Here is an 18,874-nt window from a genome sequence, read left to right on the forward strand (position 1 = left end):
TCCCTTCTTCGTTCTTTATTTTGTCATAAAAGAAAGACATCTTTCTGCACTTTGAGTATTTGCACTAAATTATAAATTAGAAGTAGTATGAAGTACTTTTCCTTCTGAATTTTGAAAAATAAATAAATAGTAAATTTTATTAAAATGTGATAAATATTTAAATTTAAAAATAATTTCTCTACCGTTATTAAGGTAATCAGGTAACTTAACGAACAATTAATCAGAAAATTAGTTATATAAGAAAGTCTATATTAAATAAATAAATAGATAAATAGGTATTTACTGCAAAATTTTATCTCAATATTCGATTTAATCACGAGTATATTCATAGTGTTTAATATCAATAATGCAAGTTCATTGATCTTATCTAGCAACTAATTTGCGTTTGCATTAAGCCGCAGTTACGCCGTTAATTGTCTGTCAGGTCTGTAAGTACAGGCTTCGGTCATATGCCTCATAATGAGTACGTCTATCATTTGATAAACGCGCATTTATGACAACGACGTGTAATATACAATTTCCCGTTGAACATATTACTGCAACATCATTTTATTGCGATTATGTAAGCCAGTGGGAAATACAAATGTATATATAGAAGATCACGTCGTTCTAACAGATTGGATTGCATGGCAATTTACGCAAACGAAATTGGCGTACTCCGTCTTCATTCTTATTTCGAACGCACATTGATTTCCTCTGAGAATTTCACGCTCGCACCATTTACCTATTCCGCTTCATTAATGCAGTATGCTTTCGAGTAGTGTCTCAGTATTGCGAAAAATATCCAAGCACCTCCAGACGAAATTATACAATCGCAACACGTTAATTTATTTCACTGACAAGCTGACGTCAGTGTATAAATTCGAAAACGAGAATAATTTCCTGCTATTGAAAGATCCCACGATCATGTAAATGCATGCGCACAAGATAATGTCTCAAATTTTTGTTCTTATTTCAGAAAACTCGAAGAGTTATGTGAAAATAAATTTTGAGAAAAATAATAAGTAATTCGATAACAATCGTAACAAAGATAAATATGTACCAAACGCGAATGAACAGTTAAGTGATAGTAATTGCAATGTTTATATCGCGATCTACTGTTATTTAATGTAAGTAATTCCGTTCTCCAAGACTCGATCGGATAATATATTTTTCACGTCAGGCGATCGCTTCGCGCGCAACTCTCTATCGTGTCACATTCCAGGGCGTCATAAATGCATTATTGAAAACGGCTCGACCAATGGAGATTCCTATTTCACATAGCTCCTCGATTTAATTAACGCGCCACCGGCGCGTCACCGCGCCTTTCCCGGTGCATTCGATGGAGCACGTATTCCGGGCACGGTGCGACCCCGATGTTCTCCAAAACTCAATTAAAATTTCCAGTCGGAGGCCAGCGCCCTGCTCGAGGGCGACGCCAGGGCGGGAATCGCAGGCCGCGCGAGGAATTTAAGACACGACGTGCAGCGAAAGATTTCGAGGCTGCGCCAGGATCGCGCGTCCTCGGAGGCGTTTCCGTGCAGCGCGAGCAGCGTCGAGAGCCTGCCGAGCGGCAGCGGCTCGAGCACGCAGGCTCTAGTCCGTGCGGGAAGCAATCACAGTTCGATATCCTGCGAGGATAGGGACGCCGTCAGCCCGACGTCTATCGGCCCTGTCCTATGTCGAGCGAGGGCACTGGTGGACTACACCCCCAGTCCATACGACAAGGACGCCTTAAAGTTCAAGGTTCGTTCGTATCTCCCCTTCAGTATTCAGCTATCAATCTACGATTAAAATTTCATATGAAACTCTATAAACAACTATTAATAACGTTAGCGTAATTCGTTGCAATCTGCAAACATAGTTTATATAAATCATATCTATACTTATATTGCTATTTGACGTTTTTTAATTAATTCAAATGAAAACTGTATTAAATTTTCCGTGTCATCCCTTTTTGCAATGGCTTGTGTTATATTTCAAATGGTTTACAGGGGAAATTGTTCGAACGATTTGATCGAACATATCATGACGATGTGGATAGAATTTCTCTTATGAATGTTCGTGTTGCAACATTGTTTCAGAAGGGGGACGTAATCGATGTGGTACAGATGAACAAGAGCGGACTGTGGAAGGGCGTTGTGCACAACAGGATAGGCCACTTCAAGTTCATAAACGTCGAGATACTGAACGACAGAGTACCTAGGAGGGGGGAACCAGAGCGGGGCAAGTGGGGTCAGAGATACAGGCAGAAGCCGGGTTCCGTTCAAGAGCTCTTGCAGAGAATGAATCTTCAGGTATAGAGAGAGAGAGAGAGAGAGAGAGAGAGAGAGAGAGAGGGGGGGGAAGGGAGTGAGAGAGAGCAATATCTCGCCGTGGCTCGAACAAACTGATTCGCATTTGCATGGCGTCGAATGCAAAGTAGAGAACTTGCTTTTATGTTTCTTTATTCGGTGTCCCTATCGCATTCCCCTTTCCCGTTCTCCTTCATCTCTTCTCTCACGTCCTCTCGCATCGCACCAGCTTTCCAGCTTATACCTTATACAACTTGCAGGTCCCGCAGACCGTGACGAGTCCTTTTTGTTCGACTCTCCCCCTTCCTATTCGTATCCTTTTCTCTCTCTCCGTTCCCCGCTTCTTGTCTCCGCCTTGCTCATTTTTGTCCTCACTTGTTATACGTTTTAGTATTTCTCTTACCTCTTACCTCTTAATCGTTTATTCTCTTTTTGATTTATCTCTAACGCTGTATATTAAATATCCCAAAATTACATCGAATGTTCTTTCAATCATAAATATTAAAAATTAAATTAATAAAATGGGCTGTTATTTTTATATTAAAATATTAATAGTTATGGAATTAAAAATCCTAAAAATTTAAATAATAAAGCTTTATTTTTAATTAGTTTTAATTTTATTTTACTTTTATTTTACCAGAAATTTATTTGAAATTTAATAGTATTAACATTTTGCATGTTGAAAAAAGTTTACATACGATTATCATTTACGATTTTTCTTCTAAGTTTCTCTAAAAATTTTAAATTTATGATAACATTTATGATTAAATAATATCCAGTAATTCTCTTGATATAGTCTCGCGACAGATTAGACTCGATCGTGATTCACCGTCAAGAGGCGTGTCTCGCAAAGTCTCGAGAGTTGAAGATACGGAAGCGACAGGAAGGGATGGGACGAAATGATAGGGCGAGGAATCGCTGTACCGGAAACGTCGTTTCCGATTCAGGAAGCCGTGCCACTTAATTAAACCGCTATGATCGATCGTTTAATGAGCGTCGCAGATTCGTGTGCGCCTTTTCAATGTCTTGGTGTACACTTAATTGAAGCCCAAATGGCCCTCTGTGCGAATTATATCAACGGATAGTGATTTAAAGTATCTTTTTCCCGGTTGATTGCTCGAGACTGTCGTTAATCTCACGTAACTATACAGCCTGCCTGAAATGTTTGATCATTGAATATCTAAGAAGTCACGAGATACTTTAGATCCTTTGAAGCGAATGTCGCCATAATTATGATGTCCTTCCGTACCAAATTGAACTCGCTGAAGTCTTTCGTCTTATCTTTTGAATCTAGACTCATCGTATCTCGAGACACGCGCGTCTTGGAAAGAACACTTTTGATGCAGATCATTAAATAGGATTATTAAATAGGAACTTTAATACAGTATTGATTAAATAAGAAAAAGATCACATTGCAAAATATAAAGAAAAAAACTTTCTATTGTTTTCTTCAAATTTATTCTTCATCTCTTTAACCAATGTATTATCTATACTCATATCGCAAAGATATAACGTTTAGTTGAACGTCTTCCAATCAAAGTGTAAGAAATGTTGCTGAGAAGGGAATTCGTAAGCTTCTTAAAGATAATTTTATAAGAATTCCATAAGCTTCTTCCAAGTATATAAACTGTGAGCGCATTTCATTGTACAACTGAACTATTCAAAGCTCTGTTAAGATGAAAGTAGCATCTCAAAGATGAATGTTACGCTCGCGCAGGAGCATATTCCAGTTTTTGTGCTGAACGGATACGAGGATCTGGAGCTCTTCAGGGAGTTAGAAGCGGCGGATCTGGACTATTTGCGTATACATCAACCCGAGCATCGTGCCAAGATACTCACTGCCGTGCAGCTTCTACACGATCTTCAGTGTAAGTGTACCGAACGTAACGGCTACATATGTATTATTCACGTCTCCCTAAAGCCCTTTTCATCATCGTTGCTATTTGTCTTGCTAGATATATCATGTGTTACAATTAATACTAGCTATACATCTTTAACATCGCTTTGTAATTTCATATAAATGAAACAGTTCTTACTATTATTACTTGTTACAAAAGAGATTAAGAGATTGAAGAGATTATTAACAATAACTTTAAATTGAAAAAAAAAATACAGAATATAGAAAGAAGAAGCTTTGAAATGTTATTTAAACTCTTTTTCACATCTGTTTCTACTTGTTTTTCAAAAAATGAAAATATTTAAAGAGAAAACATTGTAGAAAGTGCATAGTAATATAAAAATATGTTTTTGCATATCTTGGATGTATATTTTTTTGTTAAAATTATAAATTATCAATAACAGATTAATTGAATCTATTACAAAATCTCACGCATGCATGCGTTCTTTTCCCACTTGTTTTTACAGCGGGCAGCGAGGGTGATCTGGCCTCGAGTTCAGAGGGCGACGAGGTTAGTCGTCTGGTCTTAACCTCTGGCCAGACGTCCGGCCACTGTTCCCCGTTTAACCGACGCCAGTTCCCACGGGACTCTGGCTGCTATGATGCGCATAAGAATACAACCAGTCGACGAACTATCAGCCCGGAATCAACCACGACGTCATCGAAGCTGTCAAGGGAAAACAATCTGGATGGCGCGACGGCTGTCACGAAAAACACCAGCAGTGTTGACGCGGACGGAGGTCTAACCGATGCGAAGGACAATTTTCATCCCAATATACCGATCTCCGGCTCGGTAACGAGCCAGAAAGAGGGCCAATTCGAAAAGTCGCCGTTACTGCGGGGTGGCAATGTGCGGTACATTGCAAAGAGGGGCAACTTTGGCGAAACGGTTGTCATCGAGGACGCCTGCGAGGGCGGTCAAAAGCTGGGCGGCATGGTCAAATACATGGTTGGTGGTACTAGCGATCTTGGTCTCGAGGGTACCGGCAATGTCACCGGTCTTAGCCAACGCGGTTGTCTCAGCGAGAAATCCAGCGATTCCGGCGTTAGCTCATCCAGTATTAGTTCGGCGCCTCCACCCAGAGACAAAGTACTCGCTACCGTCAGTACCACGTCGGACTCGCCGACCAAGAACTTTGGTAATTTTAGCAGGGCATCGCCAACTTCTCAGAGTGGCAGTAAGAGTCAAAACGACGGCAGCTATCAATGAGAAAAGCATCAACGAATTGGTAGGCCGGTGAGTCGCGACGCAATTTTGAGCTTGAAGGTAAGAAGTACAGAAATGAAGGAATCGCGTAATTAACGGGAAACCGACACTGAAGCGGCCTTAGTTCGGATTATGGAGTACGGAAAAGATTATATGATTGCAATTGTCTACAGTGTCCGATTCATTCACGAGTTATTTAGATAATATCGGGATCAACGAATATCTTGAGTATACTTTATATTCAGCGAGAGATACAGCTCCCGAATCCGCGATCTTGACAAACGTACTTGGCGACGAGATGTTTCTTCTATTTCGGATAACTCGCAGAAGCAACGAAAATTGCTGACGATAGATAATAATTGATAGTCGCCATTGTGTCCACTCGTTGCGACGACTATCATCATAATCGCATCTCGATTTGAAATATCTCTCAAAGCAATATCTCTTTTGTTGTTGGCAAAGTACCGAGAGTCTTTCTTTGTTTGGTAATTCTTGTCTCGAGTGCGAATGGAAAATCTAATGTCTCTCAACATAATATCTCTTCGATATTAATGTCGGGGGGAACATTTTGTTATTTCGTGTCTTGGATATTTGGATGCGCGATGGGAAGAACTGAGAACAAGAATCCCGAAACGAGCGAAATTCCTGCAGTTGTAACAAGGACTCCCGGGAGCACCGGCGAAGTTTCTTCTTCGCGTTTACGTCCGCGTTTGGTCCGAGCGAGATGCATTTCGAATAGCTCTCGGCATCTCGAGAAGATAACCAAGTCACATCGCGCCTGCGTATAAGCCATATAATTAATAATAAGCGAATATTATGTGATACAGTAGCAATATAACGATCGACTAAAGTCGAATAGATAGAGAAAAAAAAAAAGAAACGACGACCAGCGATTGTCATTGTGCAAATTGTCGTCGAGATTCATTGCGTATAATAAATAAAAGAGAGAAAACGGAGAGAAAGGAGAGCACGAATGAAGATCTGATGTAACGTTATGCGTCCGTTAGTTTTGATTTCGCGTTCGAGATTATCTGTCGGTTTCATCTTTGTCTGGGACGACCTCGCGATTAATCACTACAAATGCCACGCCCGACGAGCGTCCGTCAAAAACTGCCAGCGTTATTGAGTTCTTATCTCTCATTGAACGACGATCTCTTATCTCGTATATTTTGGACTCGCTTTTTGTACGTTTGATCGATCCCGTCGCTAGAAGACGTAAACGTACACAAACGAGATAGTTACGGAATCGTCCCGAGACAAACCTTTCGCTTAATAGGACACGCGAACTCGTGAGGATCCACATTATGCAGATAATACAGATTATCGGATCACAGGATGCCTTACGAGCGTTTTTTACTTACTTAGCTTATTTACACGAATTTTTAATAAAGTCCAATACCCGAATGTCGACTTGCGTGAGAAAACATCTTTTACTTTCTACCATTCGCATATATAATTTTGTATGGAATAGCGAAAACACATGAAGTTTCCATGGAACGGCACCAATTATGCCGCACTCGTCACTCGGACTTTGCTTACTTATTAATGACCGACAATCCCCCATCGTCGATGTGACTCAGTCAGTTCTTCGACACGATGGTAAATCTGTACATGTGTGTATATTGACCACGCCATGGGAGGGAAACGTTGAAAGTTACAGAGATTTTGTATGTACATAGATATATCACGCGTAGGACTTAACGATGTTTTGTATTGACCTTGCCCGTTTGCCAAAACTTAAGACTATAGACTATATACATATGCGATATACACATTATATCGTACCGTTGGATCTTATGTACATCTCTTGTATAGTGTAAAATCATAGATGAATTTACGAGACGCGGGAGCGCAATCAGAAAATAGGCTACGAGAACAGGTACGGGAGAAGACGAGAAGCCCGATGGATAATAATAAATCGTAAGTAATAATTTTAGCTGTTACGAAACGCAGCGACAACTCGACGAGACGCATTAATAATTAAAATAGGAGAAAAAAAATGCGCGCCCCAAACGAATAATCGGAACAATATCGCGAATGGCATGCGAAAGCGATCAAGAGTTATCGCGATGTCATATTACGATAAAAACTAAAGTTACATATTAACAAATTAATTTGCAATATTAAAAAATTAATTAACAAATTAATTGTTGTTGAGAAAGTCTCCTAAAATGTAGTATTATTTACGACTTGGACCATCTTAAAGGATAAGAGGTAGCAATCGGCAAATATTAGATACATCTCTAGAGAAACATGAATGAATAAGCTATTTGGCGTGAAACGACATGTATTGGAAATGAGCCAACTAGCGATACTTCCAAATGAATTAAAATGATCGATGGCATGAGTTTGAAATTATGGAAGTTCCTAAGTTTCTATAGATGGAAGACTTTGCCGTTTATCGTATCTAAAATATGTTGTCGCGATAACAATTATGATTGAAAACGTCTCGTACGATACGTTTTTTACACAAGTATTACCATCCACATAACGTAGAGCGTGCTTCTTCTACAACATCACCACCGCTACGATCGCACCACGGTGAGCGAATTGGAGGAGGGACAATGAAGACCAGATCGGCCCGGAAATCGGGTGTGATTAGATCGAACGAGTAGTCGCAAGTTGCTTCCATCGACGTCGAGATTGATTAATGCGATTAACGCTCGATCGCGGCCGCAGCGTGCGATTTTCGTGCCGAGAACCGAAGTTTCGCAATATCGAGATTTACGTCGCGTCCCGCCCGCGCGTAAGCTCCATCAGCGAGCACTTTTTTTATCGAGTTTGTGCGATGATTCGACGATCCGAAAGAGAGGCGCCGGGAGGACGTATCCGATAAACGGTACGTCGATTTCGGTGATCTCTGCTAGTTTATCCGTTCCATCGAGAGTACCAACATGTGTAGAGAATGAGTGAAGTGGTTGTTATTAAAGGGAGGGCTGAAACAGCGTGGAAGGAGATGAGAGGGATGATTGAAAATTGAGTATGCATGTGCGTGTATATGTGTGTACATGCATGAAAGCGAGAAAGAGAGAGAGAGAGAGAGAGAGCGAAGGCGAGAGGGACGACGCGATGTTAAATTTAGTAACGAGTTTATGAGAGTACGAATAGACACAATAGTGATTTTGTTTAGCTCGGGAGAAAAAGTACGCAGCATTTGGTGTAAAGTAAATTTATTCTAATCGTAGACCCAAGGCGCAGTAATCGAAATAATTAATTTAAGCGTACCTTAAGGGAGAAGCAAGTCGTTGACGAGAGGCCTACGACGTCGCCTTGCACGACCCCCGAGACGGCGAAGCGATCGCTTAGATAAATTTATTCGTCGATTGAGAACGCCACGAAGCGCGACGCTTAGGGTTGAATGAAATTAAGCGTTTACGTAGCGGTCTAGTCCATTCTTCTCGCGTGGTTAACGAATATAATGTACATAAAATAATAAAACGGAAAAAAACACACAGATTTAGAGAACGGCGAATCGCGGCAACCGCAAATTAGCGCGCATCGTCGTACCTTTTTATATGCTGATTTTGTATTTATTGGTTAATTGCGGAGTTTATAGATGGACACACACAGACACATACACACACACACACACACACGCGCGCGCGCGCGCGCGAATCACACACATAATTCTCATCGTTTCGGTTCTCGTAATGATTTCCAACGATAAGTGTTAATTTATTGACTGTGAATAGAAATAAAGGATGGAAGAGATTCAAACGAGAATCTTCTCGTATCTGTGTGTATTTCATTTCGCGAAAATCACGGCAAACTTCCGCCTTAATTCATAATCCGCCTTAATATCCCTCCTAAAGACAACGAGGCAGTTGCAGTAAACGGTAAGTACTTCATTAAGATAACATGTAACAGCGTAATCTCAAAATCCAAAACGACTAAACAATGCTTAATCGACTGCTAAGATTTTTCCAAGAAGTTGTTCATTAAATAAAAGTTAAAAAATATCAAAGTTCCTTAAAAAGAAATTAAGAAATTTTTGGATGCAAAATATACATATATTATTTTGCTAAAATCTTTTCAACTTTATTATAAATACGACGAAATTTATTCTGCACCAACGGAATGAGTCTTGAAACTTCACGTGTAACGAATCCGCACACATACCGGAGCAATCGGCGGTTGTTTTTAAAACAATGTAAACAGCGAATCACGGAAGAATTTACGGCGCCGCTTGTTCTTGCGGCCGCTGTTTCGGGAAACGTGCTTTCGTGCAAACGGAATAATTAGACAGTTTCTTGCTCGATTAACGAGCTTCGCTGACGTTAAGCGTCGTGATGTCGTTTCATAAAGTACGCGACACCAACTCCCACTTTAACGCTGCCACGCGGTGCCATTAGCGGGAAGAAGTTCCAGGTGACGGACGACTCCGTGTCCGCCGTTGCTAACTCCGTGCTCACAAACTTCGCGCTTTGGTTATCTGCCATTACTTGGAAAGATCCTCTTATTTAACTATCCTCCTTGCTCGCTCGTCGTTGCTCGTAATTGTGGAAACTCCGGAAAACGCAGCCGTCTCTCGCCGAGCTCAGTTAGTCCGGCGCGGCGGCGATCGTTATTTCTCATCGTTTCCTGCGGATTAAATTAAATTATAAATGTACATTTTACGCATCGGTTCGCAAAGAGTTTGCAGAATTTTGACTCCCACTGTCATCACATGTTGTCAATTAAATGTCATCGTGGCTGCTAGTTAAAGACAATCAATGAAAAAATTTCGCAGTCTCTCATTAACGCGTACGTTAATTGAGACATACGAGATCGCTTTCATTCAATTTCACCGATATGTTCTTTGATATCATGCCAACAATATCTCATGTGTTTGAACTCCAATTCGCTCCAATAGCAAATCTTATAACGAATAATCGTGCGAGAGACGACGAATTCTTCTCCGAAGAAGGTACGATAAAAAGCACTTAATAATGTATGTAAATGCACCCTCCGAGAATCATTTCGAACGTTATGGCGTGTACGTGTCCACTCGTAAGCTTTATTTCGTACCCCAAGGGACAGCGGGAACTTTTAGTGTGCTAGATTATGGCGATAATAACTCGACGAGTTTCTTTGCCCGCGACTCGTGGTCCACGTGAGCAAATTCTTCATCCCCCCGGGGGTGAGATCTAATTTAACTTTTAGGGTCGCGCCTCGCGCAATCACGGTTTCTGAGTAATTCAGCCCAGCCGTCGTGAATTCAGTTACGTATCTTGTATTACTCGCTTCGTTACGTCCCATTTTATATAAAAATGGGATCTTTTTTTTTATAATATTTTGCCACATGTCGTTTGGCAATTTACTTATCACGATTAACAAACGTATTATTTTTGCGTGTACGCATAATATGTAATTATTAGTTATTTATAGAAGGATAATTGTCTGGATAATCGTTGTATCATATGTGAAAGCGGCTCCGCAAATTCCCGATCGATTAAGTTGTCGTGAAGAGACGTTTATCTCACCGTTATCTCGATTGTACGGATGAATTGACGCGCGATTCATCGGCGTAATTTTAATAATATAATCAAGTTCTGCCGAGTCCGCTGTATTCCGTAAGCAAGATTTATCGCGTAAAGGATACGCGCCGGAGCCGCGTTTATTGTGGCGCACCATAAATCGCGATCGGACGTCCACTCCGTCCGTCCATTCCGACCGATCCCGGCGTTATCGGTTGCGCGATCGGGCAAAACGATCGGTTATACTTCGCACGGGGACTTTTGCGCTTCTTGTACGCCCATAACAACCTTAATTACTGTCCACGCTAATGAATCAAGCGAGAAGATATCGCTATCGGCACTGCGCATAGCTGAGAGCCGGATGAAGCTTCGTTGCGAGATTGCTTTACACCCGGGGCGAGATAAAACCAGAGTATCGCTCTTTTTTTTCTCTTTTCTCTTCTCTTTCCCTTCCCCTTTCCGCAACCTGCGGGGCGTTATGTCGAGAAAGCCGCCATCAGTTCATCTATTTCTATATTAGAGTCGGCGAGATGGCTCGTAAATCACGTCTCTGCGTAAGCCCGCCGTATACGTGCTACCCTAAATAACTACATTCTCTGTAGTATTAATGAAAGCATTCCGATCGCCACAGATTGCCAATGGAGGTAGCTAATACTCAGTAATTGCAGATCGCCTTCTGTAACGGTGATAACCTCCGGGCATGCAATACGACTTCGCGATCTGATGGCTGGAGATCGTAAGTTACGGATGGCACGATTAAGTGACAGAAGGATATAGATGCTAAAGCATAATTTATGTATGATAGTAGCTATTTTTTTGACACTTTACAACGTTATTTTTGCATTTAAGCAATATAGAAATTTAATTCTCAAGCACTCAAAGCTACGTTAATATTGAAGGAGCGAATTAATTTAAAGATAAAAAATTCTTTGCAAATGAAAGATAATGCAGTTTTAATTAAATCTCAAGATGCTTAAATTGCGAGCTAATAAAACAATAGGTATTAATGTATTTATTTAGAAAACTTGTAAGCTTCTTTCTTTTTTCTGTTATACTTGGTGCGTCTAATTTTTTGCTACATGTACATTTTAAATATTAATCAATTGTAATATTAAACAGCCACTTTGGACGTTCTTTAGATGATAGCTACGTGCGTATTTGCAAACATTTGCTTGTTTCGTGTCTAATTCGTTATTATCGGACTTGAAGCTATCCACGATAGGTAAGTATCTGAAATTTGTGCATAGCTTGCTGACTAATTGGACCCTCAAAGGCGGAATCCCAGTAAACTTTGATAACTAGCCGCACCTTGTTGAGCAACTATTGTTCTACTCAGTTTGCGAGCAACAAGTTGGGTACTGATAATTAGACAAGTTAAGACAACTATGACCGTCCACAATCGTTAGCCGATAATAGGATTAAACGTACTTACACGAAGTGCCAATATAGGCGACAAACTACTCTCCACTACTCCCTCCTATATATTATAAATTTTAGCCTTTGCCTTGGCTAGTTTAGATTCCACCAGATATTATGAGACAGTGTCAACATAAAGTAATAAACTATTGGTCTTACTTAATAGAATATATATCTGAGAAAATTTTGCTCTGAGAAGTTTTATTTTTAAAACATTTATTTCTGATAAATTTAATAAACTCGAACGTATTGAAAGCTTGATAAAGCTTTACGAAGACGATTAATTATCTTTTGTGATCTTTATATGCTTTTTCAAAAAAAAAAAAGCTTTATTCTTCCTAGGATATTAATATTTTCCATAGAAACGTATTAGAATAGTAATTGCCCACATTTTGCGCGTATTCCAATGTAAATTCTGTTCCGCGTTGCTCACTAGCAAACGTAATGGATTCTCGTAATAATAAATGCCAAGATCTCTAAGCACACAATACATGATACGTATGAAGCAGACTTGACACTTGAAATATCAATCATATATGCCAAGGCGGGCATGATACACATCTGAGACATATCTTCTCATACATCCAAAACGAAATTCTGCATGCGTTGAATCATGAGCGAGGATTATATTTACTTACAGCGTTCCCTGTCTCCTGATAGTTTCTCGTTACCGGCAGAAACAACATCCCATTAATATCACGATAGAAACGTAAGGTCGTCACGCTACGATGAATAACGGGAAACTCGCTTCGCATCGTTACTGCGATACGCAAACCGCGGTTGCAGATCTAGATTAATAGATAATGCTATCTGCACAGATGACTACATGCATGTTCTAGGTGTGCACAAAGCGCTGATCTTGTGGAAAGAAGTTTACGCGAAACTTGTGTCTCCTTTCTATCAAGAAACTTGAAGTTTGGAGCTCCAGAAAATGCTCCTTTACAATCCAATCCTCGGCATAGAGATCCCGCGTAGTTTATTCTTATTTTCTTTCTTATATTCAACACCGTATATACGTTTATATAGTATACACTGACTACTCCCCGCGTCTCTCCCTCGCTACTTCCTGCAGTGAGATTTTGCCGCGGGATATCCATGCGATACACCGCATCTTATTCTATTTTATTCGCTCTATCAGATTTTTCTCGATGTGTATCGCCACTGACACTACCGCCACCGAGATACAGACAGAATGTGAAGTAATGATAGACGGATTTCACGGAAGCGGAATATTTGCTATCTCGGCGATATTCTTACGTGTATAAGCTTTTATCCGAGTTTGTACCGAGCGATTTGGCATTTCTATCTTTCAGAATTTCTATCTTCCAGCTACCTTTTCCGGAATTACTATTTTACATCAAACTTTCCCGGCGATTTGCGACGTGTACGTGGAGGATACCAAGTCGGCGTGTGCATAGGGATGCCAGTCGTCGATTTCCAGCGCGCTATTTTCGCGAAGCACTCGAGACGCGGAGCACCAAGAATGATACTTGGCTTCTCTCAGCATTGGTAATTACGTCCGATCTACGTTAATTAGTACGCTGTGGATTTTAATTCCGACCGGAGTGCCGATATCTATCGTGTCTGGCACACGTGAGCGTTGTTCACGATTGAGAAAACGCGACTCTAATTAGGACGTCTGAACTGCTATTTTATTCCCGACGACTCGCCAATCGTGAATTTAACGGTAAAATCGATGGATACACAGCAAACATTCCCGATTGGATATACACAACTTCGAGGTATTATAAAAAAGAAATTGAAAAAAATCTTTGTTTATAATAATTTATTATCTAAATTATTTAAAAAATTAATAATGTAGCGTTTAAGTTTTAAAAATACTTCTTAAAAAATCGTGATTTTTTTTTATTAAAAACAGTCTGCTTTTCGCAGACAACAAGTTATTGATATTCAGCGATAATCAGAATTTTATTAAAATAGATATGTACAATATATATATATATATATATATATATATATATATATATATATATATATACGGAAAGAAATCGATAACAAACATTTCCGATCGGACATATAGAAGGTATGGAAGGTATGGAAAAGAAATCTATGGTATTATGGAAAGAAATCTTAATTTATAATTAACTTTACTATCTAAATTATTTATTTCAAAAATTGATAATATAGCATAATTTTAGTTTTAAAAATATTTCTTAAAAAACTTGTGATTATTTAATTAAAAACAATCGGATTTTACAGCATTTAGACAGTAAATTATTGATATTCGATGCAATGGTTATAATTTTATTAAAATGGACATACAAATACAATGACAGAAAAAAGTCTTTTAGCAAACACGCAGAAAAATCATTCACATAAAAAAAAAATCAGCGTGACGGAAAAGGTTACACATTCTTGTCTCGCGTCAAAACTGCCAACAAGATCAACGGTCGGCCAATAGTATTTTCATCTTCTATCGATACGGTCGTATTATAAAGAGTACGTGCGAGAGCGCGATTGCCGCGCATTAAACACAACCAGTCATTAATAACGTAGAACGTGGCACCTTTAAGGCTCGCGGCCATAAATTCCGTTGCCGCGACAGGAATGGCAGTTTATCCGCAGCACTCGAAATCTAATTTATTTCATGATGTGAGCATATAATGCAGTTAATACGCTTAGTACGCTCACGTGGATACGAGAAAATAAGAGAAGATGCGACAATATTTATTGAGTCCGTCCAATCTCGCGTCGCGAGATGAAATCACACCTTTCGCTCGTCGAATCCTCCTTTCGCAACTTGTCGGTCGCGATAATAAAGCAGGCGCATTTTTCACGGAGACCTTCAATCAACGCGCTCTCACCTGAGAGCGATGCAGATCATTACAATAACTTCCGCTAGACACAGAGGGAGCATGATGTTCCATCAACATGAATAATTATCCTCGCGCGCAGATATAATATCGTTTCTCGAAACTTGCTGATGCGGTATATCAATCGCAGTTTCGCTACGTCGATAGATCCGCATGGCGCGTGCTCGGCTTGCTAATTAATTATTATGTTTTAAGGACGGCACTGACATTTCCGGGATATAATCAGCTCTCGCATTCGTCCGACTAGTCACGCTAACGACACGCACGTGCATCAAGCTATGCACACGTATAATAATACAATATGATATCCTATCCAATATGCAAAGCTCGTCAAATGTTGGCGTGCCATTACAGCGCCATTATATCGACGAGAGGGACGTAAACTGACAACGGAACGGAAATCTTTAATAGTACGTTCCGTATATCGTGAAACGGAGAACGGAAACTCGTCCTGTACCCTTTCTGACAATTTTCGTTTATTTCCGAGCCGGTGGATATCCACATGTGCTTGGGGGACATCAAAGGGATTGCCACGATACGAGGCAGATGCGGAGGGTGCAACCACTGGAAAGGATGCCGAAGTATGTTCCTTATGTCATTTTGCGGGACAAAATTGTTCTGGGGGAAAGAAACGATTTAGGAAAAAGAGTATTCCAGGATGTGCTGTATATACATATTCCATTTTTCGTATAAAATCTAATTTCAGTTCATAAACACTCGTCTTTCCAAACGTGAAATGTGGGGTTGAGATTTTTTAATAAAAAGTAAAATAAAGAGTAAATTGTGAATTATGAGGATTATTATAGCTTTAATTGTTCCAAAACATGTAAATTAGATATATCTTTTGAATCAAGTACTGTATAAATAAGTAGATTGGAGTGTACAGATAAATAAACATTTATAGAGATAATTTGGAATAATCTATCAATCATAAGATAAATTACAGACAATTAATTTTATTATTTTTGTAAAGTACATATTATTGCCACTCCATTATTCAAGACTTAATATGTTTTTTATATAATATCTTTATCCGTTGAGAATTATCTTTTTATAATTCATTAATTTAATTAAATTGCTCGATTTTAATTACATTTAAAATAACGGTGTTACATTTCACGATTTAATTATCTCTGTAGAAAATTCTTTTTCCAATAAACTTTATACGGTATGAAAATTAACGGGCGTCAATGTCAAAGCTGATTCGTATAATCAGCAAATTAGTCGAATTATCGATCTCGTGATGACGGCTCCCGGATACGAATACACATAAGCATTAATTAGTAACAGTGAGAGTTACCGGAAGTGCGGATAAGCCTGTCAATGAACAAGCAGTCTAATTCGACCACGCCAGCGCTTTCGGCTGTGTTCTAGCGACACACTCGTGCGAATTTCTCCATGTGAACGTGGAGACAGAGCACAACTGTACACAGAGCACGTAAATGATACACAGCGTGAAAACAGGCGCATTTGCGAAAGGACAAATTTGTAGTACAAACTTTATGTATCGCATATCGTGAAAAGGGAGTTGCAACCTCGCATGGATACTGGAATACAAAATAATGAATATAATCAACAAATTCTAATAAAAATGTAGATTATTTAATTCAAATGATTTTGTTGTAATAATTTCGTTTGACATTGATATTAATATACCGTTTTATTTGGGCAATGCAAAAATTGAATTTTTAATTTGCGATAATACAAAGTTTGTCTAGAAATTAATCTTTCAATCGGCTAAATTAATGATTTCTATTACGATTTGAGATATTAAAAAATTAGATTGAATTGAGATCGAATTAAAATAATAAAAAAATGATTATATGATATATGAAATATGATTTAAAAAAATGACAATAAGAAACAGGGGATAAAATAAAATTTATTGTTGTTATCATCTTTATGCATAAAATATAAGAAACTCTATGAATCTTACGTTAACTAATGTTATAGATAACTTTTATGACGTAATACGTTCATCGAAGATGATGCAAGAAAATATCGATATGCCTCGGAAATGCACGACAAGCGATTTATACATCTCAGGATAAGGTGGAGACAATTTTTTTATCTAGGAAATCCACTGCTGGCGTCGATAATCACCTATCTCTCAAAAGAGCTCGGCTCCGAGATGATCCTAGTCAGGAACCTTGATACGTGCGCCTCTAAAACTGTCAATATTGAGACAGGCTAAATCCTTGGGAAATTGGTTCATTTATCGCGTAACATCACTCTTATTACATGCCATGAATCATCAATCGGATAAACATTTAAAGTAATGTGATTTATATTATAATTCAAATGAAGAGTTAATTTTATGAATCAGTTAGTTTGTACTTATAGTTTAACTTTTTTTTAAACGCTCTTTTTGAACGCAAGTATAAATTATAATATAATATAATTGTAAATAATTATACATAATTGCAAATAAAAAAAGCAGATTTAATTTATTAAGTTAGCGTTAATAAAAATATTACAAAAAATATTATGTTTCAGTTAAATCACAATTAATTATAATTTTTAATTGAAAATATGTAAAAATTATATAAAATTTTCTTAAAAAGTGAATTGTATGTATATTTCTCAGAATAAAATGTGTCACACATTGAACTAAAATAAGTCTCACAAAAGGTCGTGGAAATGATATTCGCTTCTTTGTAAGTAATGTTAGATTACTTTGTTCATTTCCGTTCTTGACAAATATCCCGTATCTTTCCGGCGACTTTTTATTAACTGAATCCAGAATCTCAGTGGACGAGTACGACAAAGCGATCCCGTAATATCGTCAATTGAATCCTCGTGGATGGAGTGCAGCGATTTGTAACGGGATTTTGAAGCGGCTGTCTTGCTTGGGCCGGATAATGGCGTACGGATTTTTCAGACTGACTGAAATCAGGCAGTACTGAAAGGAGATTTTGAAAAGAGATCGTTGAAAATGTGAACGGAATTGCAGGGATTGTGAATGCGGCAATAGGGGCATGAACCTTAGTATTATCTAGAATATTTTATCTAATAAATCAATTCAGATAGATATTTTTAATATTTTTCTTTTACGCTTGGATTGTGTAATTAATATAATTAATATTTTATCGAAAATTTAAAAGTATGAATAACTTTAATGATGATTTGATATGATTGATTGATTTTAATTGCAAGAAACACATTTCATAATATATTTTATCATAAAATTAATAGAATTTTAGAGGAATAACTTTTTATTAGTTATAACACCAGGAAGTATAAAATTTATCAAATTATATATATATATATATATATATTTATATTTATTTATAAATAATAAATTTATATGGATGCACGCATTTTGAATCTTTTTCGGCAATTTTAATAAAAGAAACACAAACAACAGAACAGATAACAAACAACAGAAATAATAATAATAATAATGACGACATCTCACGGCATCTCCAAATTGATTAGCACAAAACACACCTGAGAAGTGCACTCGAGTAGTGACTTTGTGACTCCAAATTACAGCCAGGAAAGGACTGATGAGAACGATCGAGCTTTTCTACAACCATATAAAGCACCCTTCATAACCATGAGAGCTTTTTAATTAAAGCGCAATTCCACCGGCCCGATACTTCACGAATTTCGGCTTACGTGGCGAAAGAGGAACAAATGGAAAACAAGACATTTTCACGAAAAGTTATCATGGTTGTCGATGTGCCGAGGAAAGCATCCTTATGCGGAAGAGCGCCTCGAAGTACGTCTGAGGATCTCGAATCCGCTGTGTCATTCAACTATCTAACTACATTATGCCTTTCTGTTAC

General features: G+C 38.5%; 1 protein-coding gene and 1 long non-coding RNA gene across 4 annotated transcripts in view; one reads left to right on the forward strand and one right to left on the reverse strand.

Moving 5' to 3' along the window:
• The window catches only part of LOC105428776 (uncharacterized), a 297,052-nt gene extending 287,942 nt beyond the window's left edge, over positions 1-9,110 (forward strand). For all 3 annotated transcript variants that reach the window (XM_089071693.1, XM_089071694.1, XM_089071695.1), the window contains 4 exons: positions 1,387-1,725; positions 2,064-2,276; positions 3,991-4,141; positions 4,638-9,110. In XM_089071693.1, the coding sequence (XP_088927819.1) occupies positions 1,387-1,725; positions 2,064-2,276; positions 3,991-4,141; positions 4,638-5,380 (1,446 nt within the window). In that variant the 3' untranslated portion in view covers positions 5,381-9,110. The remainder of the gene's footprint in view (positions 1-1,386; positions 1,726-2,063; positions 2,277-3,990; positions 4,142-4,637) is intronic.
• Positions 9,111-9,365: 255 nt separating this feature from the next.
• Positions 9,366-18,874, reverse strand: part of LOC148937655 (uncharacterized) — a 37,836-nt gene continuing 28,327 nt past the window's right edge. The window contains exon 3 of the long non-coding RNA XR_016138125.1: positions 9,366-9,958. This is a non-coding gene — a long non-coding RNA (uncharacterized LOC148937655). The remainder of the gene's footprint in view (positions 9,959-18,874) is intronic.

This window comes from Pogonomyrmex barbatus, unplaced genomic scaffold, assembly GCF_055798465.1.
Source record: "Pogonomyrmex barbatus isolate J1 unplaced genomic scaffold, ASM5579846v1 scaffold12, whole genome shotgun sequence".
In the NCBI taxonomy this organism is placed as follows: Eukaryota; Metazoa; Arthropoda; class Insecta; order Hymenoptera; family Formicidae; genus Pogonomyrmex; species Pogonomyrmex barbatus.